The sequence below is a fragment of the Notamacropus eugenii genome, chromosome 1 (genome assembly GCF_028372415.1).
Source record: "Notamacropus eugenii isolate mMacEug1 chromosome 1, mMacEug1.pri_v2, whole genome shotgun sequence".
Classification (NCBI taxonomy): domain Eukaryota; kingdom Metazoa; phylum Chordata; class Mammalia; order Diprotodontia; family Macropodidae; genus Notamacropus; species Notamacropus eugenii.
In genome coordinates, this window is record NC_092872.1 from 276386989 (window position 1) to 276409213 (window position 22225).

The following is a 22225-nucleotide window of genomic DNA, read 5'->3' on the forward strand; positions in this document are numbered from 1 at the left end:
TTTCAAGAGACTCATGTTAAATAAAGCCACTGGCCTAATTTTAATAGAAAAATAAATAAATATGATGAGGTTAAAAACAGCAATTGTGTGGTCATAAAGAATTTAATAAATAAGGAGATATGAACAATGAAAAAGTCATTGGGCATGGAGAACCTCGGTTCAAATTTAAGTTATGGGCAAGTGATTTCTTCCTCAATATCCTCATCTGGAAAATGAAAGGATTAATCTAGATGACCTCTGTTCCAGTTCTGATCCTAAAATCTATGATGGTGTCTTTTCTCCTCTCTGAATCTCAGTTTTCCCTACTGTACATTAAGGAGATTTGAGTAGGTGACCTCCATGTTCTTTTCCAACTCTATGGCTATGATATATGGCACTGGGTAAATCCTTTGCCCTTTCTGAAACTCAGTCTCCTCATCTGTAAAGTAAAAGGATTGGGCCAGCTGATCTCTAGAGCCCCTTTCCATTTGGAAATCTGTGATTCATAATTTGGGGCAAGCCACTTTTCCTCTCTAATCTTCAGTCTCTTCTCTGAGAGTCAAGCTAGGAGCCCTCTAAGTTCCCTGCCAAGTCTAACATTCTGGGAAGTTGAGTTACTTATTGAAAACTAAAGTGAATCAACCCAAAACATTCAAACAAATGTAACTTAATAAGCCATGAATTTTAACTGTTTAAGTAACTAGTTGGAATCTTCATGCTTTGATTGCATAAATTCTCTGATATTTCATCTGAACCATTGTGGATGATTTCAGGGAAGCCATCTATGATCATCAGAAGTACAAAGATTGCAAACAATTTCTGAACAAGTATAGAATTGACTTCATGTTTTCTCATTAGAATATAGGAAAAATTTTAAATAGTTAAAAATTTGAATTTCAATGCATTTTATTTATCATTTCACACATCATTACATTTTAAAAAGAATAATGAAAGTATTCTGTCCCCTTTGGTGCTGATAATATGAGCTGGTGATTTGGGGAAGGACTGTATAGATGTCTGTAACATCTTATGGGCTCCACATAGTTTACATTATTTCTTCCAAATAAAATCCAGTGAACAAGTGCAGGGTATCTATTGCTACTAAGCATGATGTTCTCCTGAGAAAGGCAGCATGGGGCAGTGGACAGAGCACCAATCTTGGAATTTACAGAGACTCATATTCTAATGTCATCTCCAAAATTCAGATAGCTTTTTTAACTACGCTGAGCCTCAATCTACTCTATAAAATGCCAGTCATAGTTTCCTAGATTTGAAGCTAGAAAATATCTTCGAGACTATCTCAACTTGAAACGTTAATTTCATTATCATGAGAACTCCCTAGACCAGTGCTGTTCATGACCCATCCCTGTCTTGAAAACTTAGAGAGGTGCTTGAGCCACAATCCCACAGCTAATTAAGTAAGGGTCAAGGCTTAGATCTTGTCTTCCTCATTTCTGGCCCAACAGCAATTTATCTACAACCTCATGGGATCTTCACTCTCAGGATTACTTTGAACAAATGATTTATGCAAGAAGAAAGCTGACCTAAAACTAATATACATGAAGGTTATTAAAAAGATAACAACTATATAACTATAGAAAAATGGTATAGGTGATGTCTTTTATTTTGTCATTTTTATACACTTTATCACGGTAATGTCATTTTGGTCCTCTTTGAAGATGAAGGACAATAACCAACCAACCAACCAGCCAACCAACCATATAACTATAGCTTTTAAATTCATTTTTTTTCAGTTTCAAAATTGTCTCTTTCCAGCCTCCCTCTCCCCCACCCATTGAGAAAGCAAGAAAAATAAGGCCTATTGCAAATATGTAGAGCCAATTCAAACACATTTCTACATTGACCATATCCCTCTCCACACCAGTACCCTAGAGATGGGGGGGGGGGGGGGGGAAGCATCCAAGAAGTTATGCCTTCAGTCCATGTGAGGAATGGCTGAAAGAATCGGAGATGTTCACCCCGGAGAAGATTTGGGAGGACCATGATAGCTTTCTTCATACATTTGAATGGTTTGCAAATGAAAAGAGGAAACAGACATATTTAGTTGGTTCCAGAAGGTAGATGTAGAGGCAATGAGTGGAAGTTACAAAGAGATAGATTTAGAATCAATGTAAGGAGGAACTTTTTAAAAATTAGTGCTAGGGAAAGCTAAAACAGTGCTGCTTGTGGAAAGGGGGATTGTGAGCTATCTTTTCATGAAAGACTTCAAGGAAAGTGTGGAATAACCAATTTGGGAGGATGGTGTAGGGTGACTTTTCAGTCAGGTATGGTTAAGATTGGTCTCTGGGGAACCTTCCAGGTCTGAGATTCTGTCACATGTGCACGCACACACACATCACACTCCACATCTATTCCACAAAAACCAATGGAATAAAGACCAACCAACATGGAACTTTTGTTTCTATAATCAGAAGAGTTCAGAGTCAATCAGAACCAGTTTGCCAAAAAAAAACAGTAAATAACTGAACCAGCTGAAAACTTACCAATATAATCACGATGTAGACAATCAAGGAAATATAAACATTATCTAGACATTAATATGTAATAGTAAAGAGAGTTCTTTTTCTCTATGCCACAAAATCATAGGTGCAAACTAAAAATAAATAAGTACATAAGTAAGTAGATAGATTAAAAAAAATCAGGTTCAAAAAGACAGCAAGAGGGAGTCAATGGAAAAGATGTTGGAGTAAGAATGATAAGAACTCTTTTAGGTTCCAACTCCATCATTTAATAACTATATCACCTGAGACTACTTAATATCTCTCAGCCTTGGCTTTCTTATACATATAATGAAGCATGGGGAGGGGCGGGGAAAGGATAACCTTGCTCTTCCCTACTCACAAGGTTATTGAGATATGTCCTTCATACATTGTAAAGCACTAAAAGAAAGAAATGACAGTGAATGAAACATTAAAAGATGCTCAGAGTAGTTCAGGAGGGGACACACAAAGAAGGCTATATGCAAATACTATCCAATGATAGAGTTTCATGGTGTCTTATGCAACCCTCTTTTTTTCTCTTCTTTAAGGAAATTTTTGTGTTTCTTGATGTTTGGTAAGTTCATAACAAAGAAAATTTAAATTTACAGAATCACAAAATATTATTTTTGAAACTATTACCGGGAACATGCAAAGGTAATGTGGCTTTTTAAAATAGGTATAATCATATAATTACTTACCTAATATTGTAAGGGACATCAGAAGTCCTCCAGTCCAAGCAACACTTTACAGAGCTGGAAATCAAGGCTCAGAGAATGAATTGAAGGTAAGCCTTTGGCAATTAACCCAGGTAACTGCATGGTACAGGTGAGATATTTAAGCTTGTTGAATTTATTAACCTGCCTAACAGAGGTACATAAGTGAGAGAGTCCAGATTCAAGCCCAGTCTTTCTGGTTCCTAACATGGGATTCTACACACTGCACCACTAAAGGAAGTTAGTCATTTATCCAAAATATAAATGCCATTATTCTTCATATTCAGTTTCTCTTCTGCTTTTCTTTATAGGCAACTGATAAAGACACTGGTAATTATAGTGCCATGGCGTACAGACTTATCATCCCTCCTATTAAAGAGGGAAAGGAAGGATTTGTGGTTGAGACATACACAGGTCTTATAAAAACTGCCATGCTGTTCAAGAACATGAGACGGTCCTACTTCAAGTTCCATGTCGTTGCAACAGATGATTATGGAAAAGGACTGAGTGGCAAAGCTGATGTCCTGGTAAGTGCAAAGGATTTTGGAGAAATTATGGTGGAGGAAGGGTTTGGGAGACAGAGGTGTGGATGTAACAATGAAGGTAAGAAGGATGTGCCATGGGAAAAAAATAGCATTGAAAACATCTCCGTCCAAACAAGAGATCAAGAATGTGTCAAAAATTCTTTAGAAACCCTAAACATGATTCTGCCTTCAATTATGAGCTTCATTAACAGAGGAGTGAAGAAACTGAAAAGCTCTACTTGAGCTCATTTTGATATTACAGCTTAGTTTGCTATTTTCTTTTTATATGACTTCTTTTGGGGGATGTCTCAGTTTTTAAAATTTCCTTTCATGAATAAGATCATATTTTCATATTTAATAAACTAGTGAGTTAAAATAAAAAGTAGATTTTTCTACAGTTGGGCAGCAAAAAATTTTAAAATGGGAGTCATTCTATACTCCATCAAACCAATGGGTCAGTCATTTCACTGATATCCATGTTGCTTCCAAGAACTCAGATCCACCAACCACTCACATGCCAAGCCAAAAGGTGGTAGACCTTTCTTGCTTTTTCTCAGTGCCTTGAGGAAGAGACTATTATTGTTTTATTATTAGGCATGTTGTAATTATCAGCAAATCAAGGTTCAAAGGTAGAAAATAGGGAATAGAATGGTTTGTGAAAAGCCAGAAGCTCAGATTGGCTCAAAGATAGAAAATGTGAAGGGGAGCATTGCATGCTAAGCCTGGAAAAGTCTGCATGAGACAGATTGTGGAGTACATAAAAAACTGGAGAGAATGGAATTTAAGACTATCTAGCCTATTGATGCAGCCGTAAGACAAAGATCACAGAATAGGATCAAAATGTTATTTCACATGAAAGAAATTTTTGCATCAATTGTCATGCCTGGTCACTTAACCCAAAACAAGCCAGACTTAGTTTATAGATATGTAAAATGGGAATAATGATAGCACCTATCTCCCATTATTGCTGAGGATAAAATGAGATATTTTGAAACACTTTGAAAACATTAAAACTGCAATGCTAGTTATTTTCCCTTTTTTTATAGTAATATGTGTTTATAGAATAAAACAAGCATTTCCATAACATAATATTAAAACTGCATAAATGCTAATTATTATTCTAATTTTGTTTTTACAAATGAGGAAAGTGAGTCCCAAAAAGGTCATGTGACTTGCCCATCATCAAAACAGTTACCTAAGAATCATTGGCAGGATTTGAATCTAGGTCCTCTGAATGCAAAAGTATTGTTCATTCTACTATAACACACTATATTTCTAGTTCTTTTGTCCTTATAAAAGGGACAGCTTGATGTAGTGTTTAGGGCTGAACTTTTTCTCAGGAAGACCTGGGTTTAAATCCTGGATAAGAAACTTACCAGCTATGAAGCCATAGGTAAGTCACTTAGCTTCTTTGAGATTTAATTGCCTTAAAGAGTGAGGATAAAGTGGGAAATTTTATGCAAATAACTTGGCAAACTTTGGGGCAATATGTTTTGGTATCAGTTGTTATTACACATGCAAAGTTCCTCAGTCCACCCAGTTTCATGGAAAAATGGTAAAGATCAAATCAATAAATGCATAAGTGAAAGAATGAATGAAAAGAAAATGGAGAAGAAAAACCACCATTGTAATTATCCATGTGAATACTCTTAACTCTGCATATACATAGCTCCAATAGAAATGGACAAGTGGACTATTATTGTGCCACTAGACAAGGTCATGATGACTTGGGAAGTAGGAAACATGATATAGGTGCTTATATTTATGAGTTTTGTAAATATTACCTGGTATAATTTTGTCATTTCTGTTCTTGTTACAAAAGTTCCACAAGGTCGCAATTCTTTGTTAAATTAGGTACAACTGAAATATTGTAAAGGCAAGCCATCTAGGCAATACTAAATAGGGACATCAAGATTAGATAGGGAATACGCCACAGAAAAAGGTATGAGGTTTCTATACTATGTATTTTCACACTGAGAAAATGTTGCAGGAGAATAAAATTATATCCTCAAACTCTGGAAAATTGATTTCCAAAGAAACTTAAACTCAATTTTAAGGATTCGTAACGTGATTCACAGAGCTCAGTCATGCCGACATCAATTACAGCAGTTTCTGATTGAATCAGTTGCCTCAACCATGACCAGCTATTCCAGTCATTAAGAATCCCAGGTCAGAGCAGTGATTTCGAAATTGAAACTTTGATCAGTGATCAACCCACAGAAAGTTAATTTTGGAAAGTGTGTGGGCACATGTTCAGAGCACTTAGTGGAGCAGAGCAATCAATATGTGCTAAATACACATGTTTTGTATATGTTTGAGTTGGGGATATAATACAAATGCTTTATGCAAGCAAAATGCCCTGTAAATCTTGGATATTGCAATCATCACCACAAAAATGGACAGCACCAATTTGAAATTCCCTCATTTGTTTTCTCATTTGCTTATGTAAAGCTTTATATATTTATAATAAATTCAATTACAGAAAGGAAATTGACTGATATTTTTAAAAAGGAAGTTGTAAACAATAAGATAACCCCATGTGGAAGAGACTTTTGCAAAAGGACTTGCTGAAATGTGTCTTACAGTTGGAGAAGGGAGACAGTTTACATTTAATTGCAACTTCTAACTTCTCTCATTCTAGCGCGACTAGGCATAATTTCTAATATGATGTGAAAGGAAAGAAAATAACATTTCTCACAATCATTAAGATCATTTCATACATTTACACAATTGAAAATTATTTGTTAACTCGGTGTCTTGGTTAGTGCAGAGGAATAAAATTATTGTAAGAGGCAGAGAACTTGATTTTGAAGTCTAGTTCAGTGACTTACTACTCTCTCTGTGGTCCGAGGCAGTAATTTCACCTTTCTGGGTCTCTTTTCTCCTCTCTAAAATGAAGCAATTGGATTAGAGGACTTTAAACGTCCCTTCCAGCTTAAGGTCCTAGAGGGGTTCTGTTTGCTTTATGAGATCCTCAAAGCCTCCAATTTTGGCCCAGTAATTGGTCAGCCAAAATGAAAATGAAAGCTCCTTTCCCAGTATCAGTTTCCTCTTGTAGAGTTCATTGTTCTTAAAGATGACAAGATTGGCACATTGCAAGAATTAGGAAGAAGATGGACATGTTTGTCACCATAAACACTGCTTCTGGTGAATTTACATATCACCTGTAAACAGGTCTATAGTTAGCAAATTTGATTCCCAGGACAGACAAGTCATCAAGAAATGGGATCCTTAATCAACTCTTTGTCCATGATGTAAAAATAATACAAAAAAGAACTAAGACAAAATCACCTGAGAAGGAAGGGCAATTAGTAGGGCATAAATGATTGCAGTTAACATATGAGCCCTCCAGTAGCATCCCATTTTAATTCATTGATGTATCTATCTAGTTACTTCATTCAGTGATTTCTACACTATGAAAGGAATGTATATGCTATAACATATAATGTAATTTATTTTTTTAAAATTTCACAGTCTTTAAGAAGCAATATTTTAAGCATATGTCTTTTAAATTTCAGTGCCCTATCATAGAGACAATGTGAACATGTAAATGAAGTGATGCGGGATATAAAAATGAAATATATAAATGTTAATTTGTAGGGAAATAGCAATTCTACCCAGTTGGGGACAAGGGAAGAGAGAAATACTTTGTATAGAAGTTAGTGTCTGAGCTGTTTTGTAAAGACAAGGAATTCTAAAAGGCAAAGGTGAAGATGGAGTACATTATAATTTTTTTTTTAATGTATTAACAGGGGGTGGAGCAAAAGTGACAGAGTAGAAGGATGAACTTGTAGAAGCTCCCCCCTTCCATAGCCCATAAAATATCTGTAAAAAATTACTCTAAACAAATTCTAGAGAAGCAGAAGGCCCAAACCACAGAGTGAAAGGCCGACAGGAAATGTCTGTCATATGGGCTCAAGGCAAAATGCATCCCAGCACAGCAGGAACAGAACTGGAGCAGGACTCAGGGTGAACAGAATCCCTGGCATCAGCTGCAGTTCCCAGATCCCTCAACCCACAAATGCCAAAGGCAGCTCAAAGGTCAGTGAGAAAGTTCTTTCATCTGGGTGAGAAGGGAACCTGGTCTGGCCCTGGCAGACCCAGGGTGGCAGCATCTGCTGTGGCCCAGTGTTCATGTTAGGAGCCCTAGGCCTAAAGCCTCTGGGGGAATTATGCAGCTGATCTGAATCTCAGCACTGGGGTGATGAGGAGCTCTGGCTGGCCTGATGGAGGCTCTGGAGAAGGAATTCTACTCACAGATCCTGGGCAGAAAAAAGTGCTTGTTGTTGCTTCTAGACCAGAGCACAGGCTAGGAGAGGAGTAAACTCCTCTCCCTTGATTGTGCCATCTTGGAGGAACTGAGAACTTATATACAGGCCCCCAGAGTATACTCTCCTCTTGACAAAGGACTCAAAAGTCAAGTACCTGACTGGGATGATGCCCCAAAAAAGGGGAAAAAATAAGTCTATAGAAGGTTACTTGCTTGGTGAATAGGTATTTTCTTCCATCTGGTCAGATGAGGAAGAACAATGCATTCCATCAGAGGAAGACATAAAAGTCAAGGTTTCTGCATCCAAAACCTACAAAATAAATATGCAATGGTCTCAGACCATGGAAGAGCTCAAAAAGTATTTTGAAAATCAAGTAAGAGAGGTGGAGGAAAAAATCGGGAAGAGAAATGAGAACAATGCAAGAAAATCATGGAAAGCGAGGCAACAGCTTGCTAAAGGAGATACAAAAAAAATGCCGAAGAAAATAGCACCTTTAAAAACAGGCTAACTCAATTGGCAAAATAGGTCCAAAAAACCGATGAGGAGAAGAATGCTTTAAAAAGTAAAAGTAGCCAAATGGAAAAGGATGTTCAAAAACTCACTGAAGAAAATAGTTCTTTAAAAATTAGAATAGAGCAGATGAAAGCTAAGGACTTTATGAAAAACCAAGAAATTACAAAACAAAACCAAAAGAATGAAAAAATAGAAGACAATGTGAAATATCTCATTAGAAAAACAATTGACCTGGAAAATAGATCCAGGAGAGACAATTTAAAAATTATGGGACTACCTGAAAGCCATGATCAAAAAAGCGCCTAGCCATCTTTTATGCAATTATCAAGGAAAACTGCCCTGATATTCTAGAACCAGAGGGTAAAATAGATATTGAAAAAATCCACTGATCACCTCCTGAAAGAGATCCAAAAAGAGAAACTCCTACAAATATTGTAGCCAAATTCCAGAGTTCCCAGGTCAAGGAGAAAATTTTGCAAGCAGCTGGAAAGAAACAATTTGAGTATTGTGGAAATACAATGAGGATAACACAAGACCTAGTAGCTTCTACATTAAGGGATCAAAGGGCTCGGAATATGATATTCCAGAAGTCAGAGGAACTAGGATTAAAATCAAGAATCACCTACCCAGCAAAACTGAGTATAATACTTCAGGGGAAAAAATGATCATTCAATGAAATAGAGGACTTTCCAGCATTCTTGATGAAAAGACCAGAGCTGAAAAGAAAATCTGAGTTTCAAATACAAGAATCAAGAGAAGCATGAAAAGGTAAACAGGAAATAGAAATTATAAGGGACTTACTAAAGTTTAACTGATAACATTCCTACACGGAAAGAAAATATTTGTAACTCTTGAAACTTTTCTCAGTATTTGGGTAGTTGGAGGGGATGATAACTAAAAAAATAAAATTGAGGGGTGAGAGAGGAATATATTGGGAGGAAAAGGGAGAAATGAAATGGGATTAATTATCTCTCATAAAAGAGGCAAGAAAAAGCTTTTTCAACGGAGGGGAAAAGGGGGAAGATAAGAGGGAAAAAGTGATGCTCATTCTCATCACATTTGGCATAAGGAGGGAGTAACATGCACACTCAATTTGGTATGAAAATCTATTTCACACGACAGGAAAGTAGGGGAGAAGGGGACAAGTCAGGGGGATAGTAGAAAGGAGTGCAAATGGGAGGAGGAAATAATTAGAAGTAAGCACTTTTGGGGATGGACAAGGTCAAAAGAGAGAATAGTCTAAATGGGGGGCAGAATAAGATGGAAGGAAATATAGTTAGTCTTTCACAACGTGACTATTATGGAAGTCTTTTGCAGAACTACACATATATAGCTTATATTGAATTGCTTGCTGGGAGGGAGGAAGGAAGACAAGTTGGAACTCAAAGTTTTAGGAACAAAATGTTGAGAATTGTTTTTGCATGTAACTGGGAAATAAGAAATACAGGTAATGGGGTGTAGAAATTTATCTCGCCCTACAAGAAAAGAGAGAAGATGGGAATAAGGGAAGGGAGGGTTGTGATAAAAGGGAGGGCAGATTGGGGGAAGGGACAATCAGAATGCATGGTGTTTTGGGGTGGAGGAAGGGGAGAGATGGGGAGAAAACTTGGAACTCAAAATCTTGTGGAAATGAATGTTGAAAACTAAAAATAAAAAAACAAAAAAAAATGTATTAATAAGGTCAGAATAGATCCCTTCTACACTTATGGAGAAAAATTTCAAAGGACTGAGTTATCCTTTATATTCATTTATTTTTGCATAAATGTAATATATTTGTGTGTGTGTACAAACCATCTTTCTATAAACTATTTTTCTGTCTAGTATTAGTAGATGGATTAGAATTCAAGTCTTCCTGACATCAATTCAGGGATGATACTCCTTATGACATGTGACCTCAGGTGGCACTGTGAATAGAGAGTTTAATCTGGAATCAGGAAGACCTGAATTCAAATCCACTCTCAGACACTTACTAGCTATGTGACCTAGGTCCGTTACTTAACCTCTGCTTGCCTTAGTTTCCTTATCTGTAAAATGGAGATGGTGATCACAACTAACTTCCAGGGTTGTTTTGAGGATAAAATGAGGTGATATTCACAGAGTGCATTGTCAGTTTTCAAACACTATAGAAATGTTAGCTGGGATTATTATTATTAATATTATTTTCAGCTTTTGTGTCCTTCTCCCCTCCCCAGAATGAAAGAACTGCATTTTCTTTCACTTTTTCATTTGTGTCTCCTGTGCCTAAAATATAATCTGGCACATAACACTTAAGGAACACATGCTTACTCACTGATGAATAAACAACTGCATAGATTTCTTAAATTGTCCTTAATTTTTTTTTAAATGAGGAGATATTATGTCTAGACATGTTAGGAAGGGCCAGAACATGATTTGGTATTTTGTGCTTTACTAATGTTCACATGGAAAGCCTTCTGACCCTTGTGTTGGTGCTTTTCAGGTATCTGTGGTCAATCAGCTGGACATGCAAGTCATTGTCTCCAACGTGCCTCCAACACTTGTGGAACAGAACATCGAAGAACTGACAGAGTGAGCCATTTATGTTCATTTTTTTTTTCATGCTGGCTCATTACAAAACTTGAAAGTTTCCAGGTGGAGATTGAATGGAAATATATACATACACATATCTATGTTTGTGCATATGTATGTATATGGTGTTGTACATGTATTTAGGCTATGTAATTTACATTCATACTCAGCTATATAAATGTCAAAAGTGATGCACCATAGTTTATTCTGACATCATCATAATCATTACTTTTGTTAGGAGAGAATATTTAGTGATTTAACTTATCAAAACCAGGTATGAACAGGGCTTATATACCTGGTTGAATCAATCAAAGTTAATGAGTATGAGACTTGGTCATACCATAAGGAATTTGTTTTAAAAAGAGGAGCTATCTGAGAACCAGCTGGAGAATCCAAGGTTTTGCCAATGGAAAGGAAACAATGAGATTACATAATATTCGGTGGAACCAGTAGCCCTGGTCTACCAACAAAATTATGGTGGAGAAGGTTGATATGGAGGTCTATTGCTTCTATAGGCATCTAAGAGCAGACTTCTTTGGCTGAAATCAATGTATCCAGGAAATCCTGAGAAAAGATTGCTTTTTCCCCATACCTAGTGCCTATCTAGAGGACAGGTAGAGCTATCACCAATACTCTCTTAGTTCCAGTTTTAGGTCTAAATGAAGTACTTATAAGTCATTGAACGTTGAACAAAATGAGCTACTTTGCCCAAACATGGCCAAGGTATGCACTCAGTTACAGTCACATGTACCTTCAATTTTAATAGAAGCTGCTTCCCTTGCCTTCTCATGAGAATATATCTGGTCATCAGGTAATCAAGGAATGGCCCTTTCACACTTGTTATTGTCCAGTTATTTCAGTCATGTCCTGCTCTTTGTGATCACATCTGGAATTTTCTTGGCAAGATACTGGAGTGCTTTGCCATTTCTTTCTCCAGTTCATTTTACAGATGAGGAAAATGAAACAGAGTTAAGTGACTTGCCCAGGGTCACATGGCTGGGAAGTGTCTGAGACCTATTCCAACTCACAAATTTGAGTTTTCCTGACTCCCACCCTGATGGTCTATATGCTGCACCACCTTGCTACCCAGAATGCCTTCTTACACTCTCCTTCCATACATCCTATAATATAATTTTCTGTTTGGTTACCAAGTGTTTCCAAAAACTTGAGTTTTACCTAAAGCATCCAGTAGCCAAGGGATAACTAGAAATAGACATTTCTGTAAAGTTGGACAGAGAATCTAACCTCTAATCAAATGTTAGTAGGGGTTTTTTCCCCTAACTAGAGGTCTCAAGCAATTATTACAATTTTTTATCTAAAACAGACTCCTTGAAGAAAGTAGAGTAAGCCATGTGTACCTTAGAGGTCAAAATATTGTCCCTAGAATTAAGATGAGCTAATTATTGTATTAAACATATGAACATAGACATATGAATACATTTTTCCTGATAAAAGCAGCTAGATAACAGTTGATAGAGTACTGGCCTTGGAGTTAAGAAAATTTCAATTCAAATAGTGCCTCAGGTAATGACTAGCTCTGAGACACTGTGCAAGTCATTTAACTTCTCTCAGTCTACATTTTCTCATTTGTAAAAAAAAAAAATTGTAAATAATGATAGTACCTAGAAATAATATTTGTAAAATGTTTAACATAGTACCCGGCATGTAGTGGTTATTTAACTTTTCTGAAGGATTCAGGATCATATTTATGGATGCCAACTTTATATAAGACCAGGTAGTTCTAGGAGATAGTAGGTCCCTGAAGTGCCTGAGACAATTATACACACATTTCTTTTTCTCTAGTGTTTAATCATTTTTCTTCTAGCTCATGTCAGGCTGATAGTAATTACTTCCAGCTGCTATCAATGTCTACCTCTTCATCCCTTATTCTGATTCATTCAATGAATTAGTCAATCAATAGACATTTATTAAGTTCATCCAGGGTGCCAGGCATTGTGGTAGGTCCTGGGAATTCCCAGAAAAACTGAAAACACTCCTTGGTCTCTAGAAGTAACCATTCCAAATTGGGAGCCAATATGCCCAGACATAGGAATATAAAAGATTCATGCAAAATCAATAAAAGATAACCTTAAAGGGGGTGTTCCCTACATCTACTTGAGTGAGTATAAGTAAAACCAAAAGCTTCTAATATACTATAGATTAGGAAACCTGATCATTGAATTTTAGAGCTGCATGTGAAGCATAGGGATGAGTTTCATAAAAGTATGACCTACACAAAATGATCTTTCTTTTCCTAGCAGCAAAATGCTATATACTGTTGAAATCCCAGTCAGAAAACATAAGGGCACTGAGAAAGAGAATCAATTAAATAAAAGGAGAAACTCTGTGGCCCATATGGAATCCATTTCCCAGCTATCAGGTATATGATTACTCTCCTCTCTGTCTTTGTGACCATACTTTTCCACTATACCACTAATGGAAAAGTCTTACCATGTCATGACACTGGCAGAAGTAATTAGGCCAAGCTATGGAAAACCTCCAAATATCTCCCGACTCCATGGTAATGACATCTTTTCTTCCCAGTCGAGAAAATGCATTCCACAGAAGTGGGCATGTGGTTTTGCAAAGCTATTTTTGTTGCTGTTCCCCCGATGCTCACTTGAATCATTGAGTTGCTCAGCAATAGTACATCTGTCATTGTTTTATTTGGAAAATGTCACCTGGCAATGTTAGGAAACAACGTGATAGAATTCAATTAAAGCATAAGTAAATCCTTCATGTTAAAAGTGAAAATATCTTTAAGAAAAAAAAATTCCTTCTCTTTTTTGGACCTGATAAGTTAATCAGTTTTGGAATTTGAATTGAAAGGTGCAGTAAGTAGTAGGATGAGAGACTAAGAGGTCTGGAACGATGCCAAGCTGATTGGATAAATAACTAGGAAATGCCCATTCAGCTCTCAAGGCCAACATGACAGACAACTCTTAATTTATTCAATTCCTTCTGAGGAAGAAGGGAATTAAACTCCAAAGATCAACACTAGTATTGACCTCATCTCATCATCAGAGACAGCCTTGTGTAAGTTACATCACGAGAAACAAAAGCTCATGACAAGAGAGATATGGATTAACCTTTTCTCCAGATCTCTTGCCCTGCATGAGTGGAGGAAAGTGAAACCTTGCACAGAATTCAAGGATGCCCAATCGTTAATGAAGTTAGCCATCTACTCCTGCACAGGAGCATAGTTGTCCAGTTGTCCATTATTTGACCATACTCGTATTGGTGCTAAAATATGTTTCTAATATTTGGGGGAAAATAGAAGCAATCAATTGGTTAATGACCCCCACTATCAAAATTCCTTGAATCAACTAGATATAATTCAAATGAGAATACCTGCCCAACAGCATTCTGAAAGAGATTTCTGCAGTTTGAGAAATGAAACCTCCCTAAGCACAAGTTGGGAGAGAAAATTTTCAATTTAATACATCAAAATGGATTTTTATTGCTTAAGAAAATTATTTTGTCATTAACTTCCTTTAACCTAGCTTTTAAGAATACATCAGATATAGTTTATTTAATTTCATGACTTTTGCATCTTTCTTAATACTTCCTTTGCAATTCAGCAAGTAGTTTTTTGTTTTTGTGTATTATAAATATGAACATGCATATATTTTTTTGCACAGATATCTGTATTTCTATACATATAGAGACATAAACACAAAGGTGTTTAATTACATACCTGTATGCATATACATACATATAAAACATGGGAATGTATACCTGTATATCCATGGTTATTGCATGTATATGTGTGTATACATGCATATATATATGCATTCTCCCTTAGAGCATTATACTAATATGCACATTTGTGTATATATATACATATGTATGTGTGTGCATGTGTGTTTGTATGCATTTGTGTGTATGTAAAGCTCTTATATGTTAGAAGCCAAGCATGGCACCAGTCTTTATTAAGCTGATATAAATTTAATTCAGATCAAACCCTATCTTGCAACCTAAAAACAAAAATCCATAAAATTATATACTAATTCATTTGCCCTGTGTTGAATAGAAACAAAAATTCATATTGGCAACAAATCTTTTAACTTTACAGGTTAAATACCAGGAAGACAAGGGTATAAAATGTTACAATAATTTGGAAATACATTAGACTTTATCCAGAAAGATGTGTTAATCAATTTTGCTCATTGATACATAGATCTTAGGATAAAGTTGAATCTAACATATAAAAGAACAACACTTCAACTAGAATACTTTGCATTCTGCTGAATCATACCAGAATCACAAGCTGGTGATAATTTTCCTGATTTCTACCACCACAAACTCTTTCAGATCTGTCCCTTTTTCTCCATTAGGAGAGCCACGACCCTTATTCATTTCATTGCCAGATTTTGCCTGGGTTATTGCAATAGCATTCTAATTAATCTCCCTGCCTTAACCCTCTCCAATCTATGCCAACTCACAGTTGACAAAATAATATCTCTAAGGTACAGGTCTAAGCTATGTTATTTTGCTGCACAAAATATTTAATATCTCCCTACTGTCTCTAAGACAAAAAAATTCCTCAGATTTCTATTTAAATATTTTTATAATCTGGTTAGAGCCTCACTTTTCAGGCTCATTTCACATGAATGCCAAGAATGGTCTTGCTATCCCAAATTCAAAGTTCCATATCTTACTTCCACATCTTGGTAAAGCTGGCTCTCATGACCACAATGCTTTCTCTCTTCACATACACCTCTTAAATTCTTAGATTTCTTCAGGGCTCACTCTGTGGAAAACTTACCCTGATTCTCCTTCTCATTAGTATGCCTTTGTCCTCTGTTTATCTTATTCTTATATATCTTTTAGTGATCCAAATAAAATGCAAGTTCCTTCAGAGAATTTTTTTCTTCTCTTTATCTTTGGCACTTTGCATAGAGGGCAATTAACTACTCTAATTGTGTGCACATTCCATGTGCCAGTGGTGAGTAGAATCACGTTTGCAGATGTTTTTGAACATTTTGTACAATTTTATTTTTGTTTCAACCACAGAGTGGGATTCCCCACCTACAATGGTAATCAGGCCAGGGTTGGGTAAGCAGACAATTTTCAAGGCACCTTTTCTAGCCCGCTTTCCTCATACCAGGAGATGAGAAGTGAGATCCTTAAAAAGCTGCTCAGACATCCAGGAGGCTGCAGAATCCCACTGCTTCTTCCAGTGAGAAATGACCCTATGGTCTGGGACATCTGTATTCAGGGTTGTAACTAAAGCTCCCAATGTATTGCACCTGCTGCTTCATCACTTGACTGTCACCACAGGACTTTGAAGTATAATAGTAAAATGGTATGGGTGATGTCTTTTGATTCATGCTTAAATTGGATTTAAATGAGTCAGAGTTGCACAAAGTCATCAGCCTCACTCTCTCCTCCAGAGTCATCACAGTCCAATGGCAGGAAAGAATCAAGATGACTGGAAATGGCTCAGAATGCAGTGGATGACCTTAGCATCTTTGGTGTCTAACCAAGCTCTGAATGCTCCATATCCCCTTCTTCAACTTCCTTCATAATTTCGGAGCAAATTGTTCTCATCCACCCATTCCACCAGGGGAAGTTTTCACATGCTTGGGGTAGATGCCTCCCTAACTCATCAGCGGGCTTGAGACCCCTTGGTTACCTTCAATCAGTTTTGGCCCAACTGCCAAAATGGTCTACTGGAGTGTGTCCACTGTGCATGCTGTAGCTTCTTGGAGCCAGAGGTGAGAGTTGGGTGAAACAGGTGAACTCCAAAGGTGGAAAGAGCCTCGAAAGGGCTCAGCAGCCATCACACCAGAGGTACTGGTCCTCCCTGAACACACCCTACACCCCACAGTGTTTTCAAGAGACCATCATCAAACAATGCTGAGGCCACTGACCATTTACCTCAGGTTGAAGTCAATCCCCACGTAGGTGAACTTCCAACTGAAGAAGAGCTTTTGAGGGCCATTAGATTCCTTTCATATGGCAAAGTACCTGGTGCCAACTCTATTCCAGTTGAGATTTACAAGGTAGGGGATCCATTGCTCATACAAAAGCTGATTGAAATTTTCCAGGTTATATGGCAAGAGGAGGTTATCCCCCAGGAGTTCAAGGATGCCTCTATTGTTCATCTCTATAAAGATAAAGGGAATAGATTGTCCTGCAAAAATCACAGGCAGGGTCTCTCTCTTAATCATTGCCAGAAATATTCTTGCTAGAATCCTCTTTAATAGACTGGTCCTACAACTGGAAGATGATCATCCACCTGAGAGCCTGTATGGTTTCAGAAAGGGCTGAGGAATAGTTGATACAGTGTTTGTTTCCCAGCAACTTCAGGAGAAATGCCAGGAGCAGAACAGAGGTCTGTACACAACATTTGTAGATCTGACCAAGGTCTTTGACACTGTTAGTCATGAGAGCTTATGGAAAATTATGTCAAAATATGGTTGCCTGGAGAAATTCATCAGCATTGTACATCAATTTCATGATGGCATGTTGGCCCCGGGTTCTGAATAGTGGACAGTGCTCTTATGCCTTCCCAGCCATCAGTGGAGTGAAATAAGGCTATGTACTTACTCCTGTGCTTTTTAGCATGATATTTTCAGCAATGTTGTCAAATGCTTTCAATGAGGATGAACACAGATTCAAGGTTAACTATTGTACTGATGGTTAATTCTTCAATTTGAAAAGGTTACAAGCCAAGACCAAAGTGGAGAGAGTGTTGGTGCATGATTTTCTGTTTGCAGATGATTGTGCACTCAGTGAAGCCTCTGAAGCTAAGATGCAACAAAGTATGGATCAATTCTCTGCTGTCTATGATAATTTTGATGTATTAATTAACATCAAGAAAACTGAGGTGCTCCATCAGCCACCACCACACCATCCATACATGGAACCATTGGTTACAACAAATGGAGAAGTTTTTTAGTCTGCCTTCCGGGCATGTATACATTGCTAATGAAACTGACACAAGCATTGCCAGAGCTAGCTCAGTGTTTGAGAGGCTCCAAAGAAAAGTTTGAGAGAGAAGAGGAATTAGACTGACTACCAAAGTGAAGGTCTATAGAGCTCTTGTGCTGACCTCATTGTCATATGCCTGTGAAACATGGACAGTTTACCAGCACCATGCCAGAAAACTGAATCTCTTCCATTTGAACTGTCTTAGGGAGATTCTGAACATTACCTGGAAGGATAATGTATCAGACACTGAGGTCCTTGGCTCAAACTAAACAGCCAAGCATTTGAACTATGCTTCAGAGAGCACAACTCCAATGACCTGGTTACGTTCTGTGAATGCAAAATGTACACTTGCCAAGAAGACTATTTTATGGAGAACTCGCATGAAGCAGGCGATCATATGATGGTCAGAAGAAGCAATACAAGGACACTTTCAAGGTCTCTCTCAAGAACTATAGTGCAATATGGGAGACACTGGCACAGGACTACTCATCATGGTGTGCCTATATCAAAAAAGGGACTGTGCTTTATGAGCAAAGCTGAATTGAAACAACACAAAGGAAACATAGTATGCACAAATTTGGATTATCCACCCCAAACGTTCACACAGACTATCTGTGCCCAAACTGTGGTAAAGCATTCCAAGCTCAAATTGGTCTCATCAACCACAATTGGACACATTGAAACTTGACTTTATCATGGTGATGTCATTTTAGTCCTCTTCGGGAACAAGGGAGAACAACTAACCAATTTAATTACTAATCAAATGGAATTACTGAATATGACTGCAGAGCTATTCTGTTTGATCCATTAGTTCCCATGGTCATATGATCATTTTTTTTTGTAAGAGTCCATATCGTCTAGGAGAACAACCAACTCATTCAGGAAAGTCTAGTACAGCTCAGCTCCATTAGAGAAAGTTAATGTAGCTCAGAGGGGAGAAGTAAATGATCAGACTAGAACCAGGAGGGAATTGCCAAACTGATGAAGTTGATTGTAAGCAAAAATATTTCTAACTCAGTCTGAATTACTGCATTGATGAATAGCTGCTAAGGAGAAGGATACCAACCAAGGAACTGAGAAAGGTGAGGGAGGGTGATTTTTCAATACTCACTGTAGACCTCAGAAATTGGCTTCCTAGTTTCTTGAAGATGAAAATCCCCCCCCAAAAAAGGGGAGGAGGGAGAAAAGGAAATGGAAGTAAAAGCAAGGCAAGGCAAGGGAGAATGGAAAGAAGGTAAAGGGGAATGAAAGGCAAGAGAAGAGAAGGAAAAGCAAAGGAAGGGAATACAAGGCAAGGGAATAGAAGTTTGTCTAAATTTAAATTAAGATAGATGATAGATATCTACATACACAAACATACATATGTCCTTTTCAAAATAGCAATGACTTTCAAAAATGGGTCAGCTATTCTACTATGGAAGCACTCAAAGTACTGTATGACTTACAAACAAATTGTAGTGGAGAATTTAGGTCTTCCTCAGTTACTCACACAAATACACATACTTTTCCAACCTACACAATTAAATAAAAAAAGCCTGATGTTGGTTGACCTTCACTGAGGCCATTGTTATTGATTTACCAAATGGAACTACTCTGTTTTCCTAAAGTATCCCCACTTTGTTTCTGTATAATTAATGGGGAACATTTAAAAGAACATTAAATGAAAACTTTATTTAAAAAATATTCATTCAGCAACATGTAATTCTGAAATTGTGTTTAGAAAGTAATTTGGAAAGAAAACCCAAGCCCAAGTATTCGTTACAGGCATGAATAAGACCATGTGATTGGATACCTCTCATAACACTTATACCTTGAAAGCAGAAACTGAGATTAAAAAAAAAACACAATGTTCAAGATGCCTAATATATCCTAACATATCCTGATGCTTCATATTCCATTGTAGTAAGGAACTGAAGCTTTAGTGTCACTTCTTTCTAATCCCATTTTTTGCCCCTAGACACAGATTCTGGGATTACTGACCTCTCCTCCTTATTCTACTCACAATTATATCCAGAGTCACGGAATCATAAAATATCAGAATTTCAGTTATGAAAAGAACCCAGAGATCATTTAGCCTAACAAAGTTATGAATAGAAATTCCATTTTAAAAGTGGATTTCTAATGTCCACGTGGAAATTTCTAAGGAAAAGGAAAACTCTTGGCCTCCTGAAGCACCCAAGAGATCTGTAGCTGGGAAGTTTGTACAGCATCAAACTGAAAACTATCTTTGCTTCTATTTCTGCCCTCTATGTGGTTGTCCCATGAGAAAGTATCATAAAGGATATGGCACCACATTTCAATTCAGGGGTACTTTTATGTGACCTGAGACAAGTCACTTAAACACTCAACCTCAGTTTCTTAATATGTAAAATGAAGGAGTTATACTTAGCCTCAGAGGCCCTTTCCAACTCAGAACCTATGACCTGTGATCCTCTGAGGCCAATTGGAAGGTTAATCTTTCCTCAATAAGAACACCTTTTAAGCCTTGAAGATCACCATCATGGCTTTCCATGGTTTTCTCCTCCTGACTAAATATCCCAAGTTCCTGAAAACAATCCTCCTATGAATTGGACTTTGATAGCCTCATTTGTTTAACTGACCTTTCCAAATGGCCAGTTAAAGCTCATACAGCAAACAATACTTTTTGGAAGAAATTAAATCCAGTCATTTCTTCAAAATTTCTTTCAATTGAGAAATCTCTATTAGCTCCTAACTCCTAAACTTTAATTACCGAAAATTTTGCTGACCACATACCATTTAGAAGTAAGTGTACTTAATGCATAGACATATAGGGATTATCAAGACAGAAAAATGAGCAACCTCATTTCTCTCAATTAATGGAGCATGGCCTCCCCTGTGGCATATCTTATTAATGATATCCTTTGCTATAGTAAGTCTGTAATCAGTGTAACATAAATTAAAAGTTAACTGTAAACATTAGGCATTAGCCGCACATAAAATAATAAGATGTTAATGCTTTTTGTTTCCCCAAATGTGCCTCTCTTAGTGATGGGAGGAAAAAAAGAATTGAATGATTCCTCTCTCCATAATCTTGGTAATTTTGTTTTTTGGTGCTCGTTCTGAGGGAGTTCAGCTGGCATTTGGGGAAAATTTGCATTTTTCTGTCTTTATTTAGTATCATCCTCTATTTTGGAGAAGATCAAGTTTTCTTCAAAGCACAAATGAAGTCAAATTTCCTATAGAAGTTGAGTCATGATCTTCTCCACAGTCAGTGTGGTATTATTAGAATTTGCTTGCCTGTATACATGTGGTCATAAGAAATAAGAAACAAATTCCTTGATGACTGAGATTATTTAGGGTTTTGGTTTTAAATCTCTGAATCCAAAATGTCCAGCACAATACATTGCATTATAATAGGTTATTAATAGGTATTTCCGGAATTGAAATGAATTTAATTGAATTGAGGATTGGGAATTGACTTTGATCTGTTGAGGTCTAAGATATGAGAATATTAGGGACTGAGCCCAAACTGGCCTAATGAACTAAAGTACTTAGGGAGATTCTAAATGTTACTTAAAGGTTTAATCAATACTTTTTTGGTGAAATATAGGATATAAATTCCTTGGGAATAAAACTCTTTTTTTGTTCTTTTTAAATGTGCATACCCAGTGCTTGACTTGGTATTTGGTACATACTATTTAATAAATGTTTCTTGATTTATTGATTCATTGTTATGAGTTCATGGAGGAGTCATATCTTTAGTATTTTTCCAATTGAAATGCAGATCAGTTCACTGATTTCTGATCTGGGGAGTTTTGGATACTCCTGGGAAATCTATTGGGATGCGGCTTTCTAGGTCTGCAATATCAGGCAGACAGAAGAGTTCACCTGTTCATTGCAAAGGCAGGTGATCCATGACTTTCACTCCCTGTGCTTTGATTTTGAAGGATAAAATGCTCGATGCAATATGAATTTTCAGGCACTCAAGGACGGGATGACATATCACAAACAAATAAATAATTTCCTCATCCTAGAGGCTGTAAGTGCTGTACTGGCTCTCAATTTAAAGAAATGATGGGATGACCTTGAACACTGTTGTCCTTGTATTTCAAGTATCTCGGGACTCATGATTGTGGAGACTCTCTCTACCAATGCAGATCCCAATGCTCCCATGTCTTAGCAACAGCAACAAAAAAAAACAACAACGGTATTTCTATAGCACTTTAAGGGTTGCAGAATGTTTACATATATTTTTTCATTTGATCCTCACAACAAGC

At 37.0% G+C, this 22225-nt stretch overlaps 1 protein-coding gene across 2 annotated transcripts in view; it reads left to right on the forward strand.

The window, feature by feature from the left end:
* PCDH15 (protocadherin related 15) overlaps window positions 1-22225 on the forward strand; it is a 2324555-nt gene that overhangs the window by 2245651 nt on the left and 56679 nt on the right. For both annotated transcript variants that reach the window (XM_072628920.1, XM_072628919.1), the window contains 2 exons: window positions 3505-3720; window positions 10960-11048. In XM_072628920.1, coding sequence (XP_072485021.1) covers window positions 3505-3720; window positions 10960-11048 — 305 coding nt within the window. The remainder of the gene's footprint in view (window positions 1-3504; window positions 3721-10959; window positions 11049-22225) is intronic.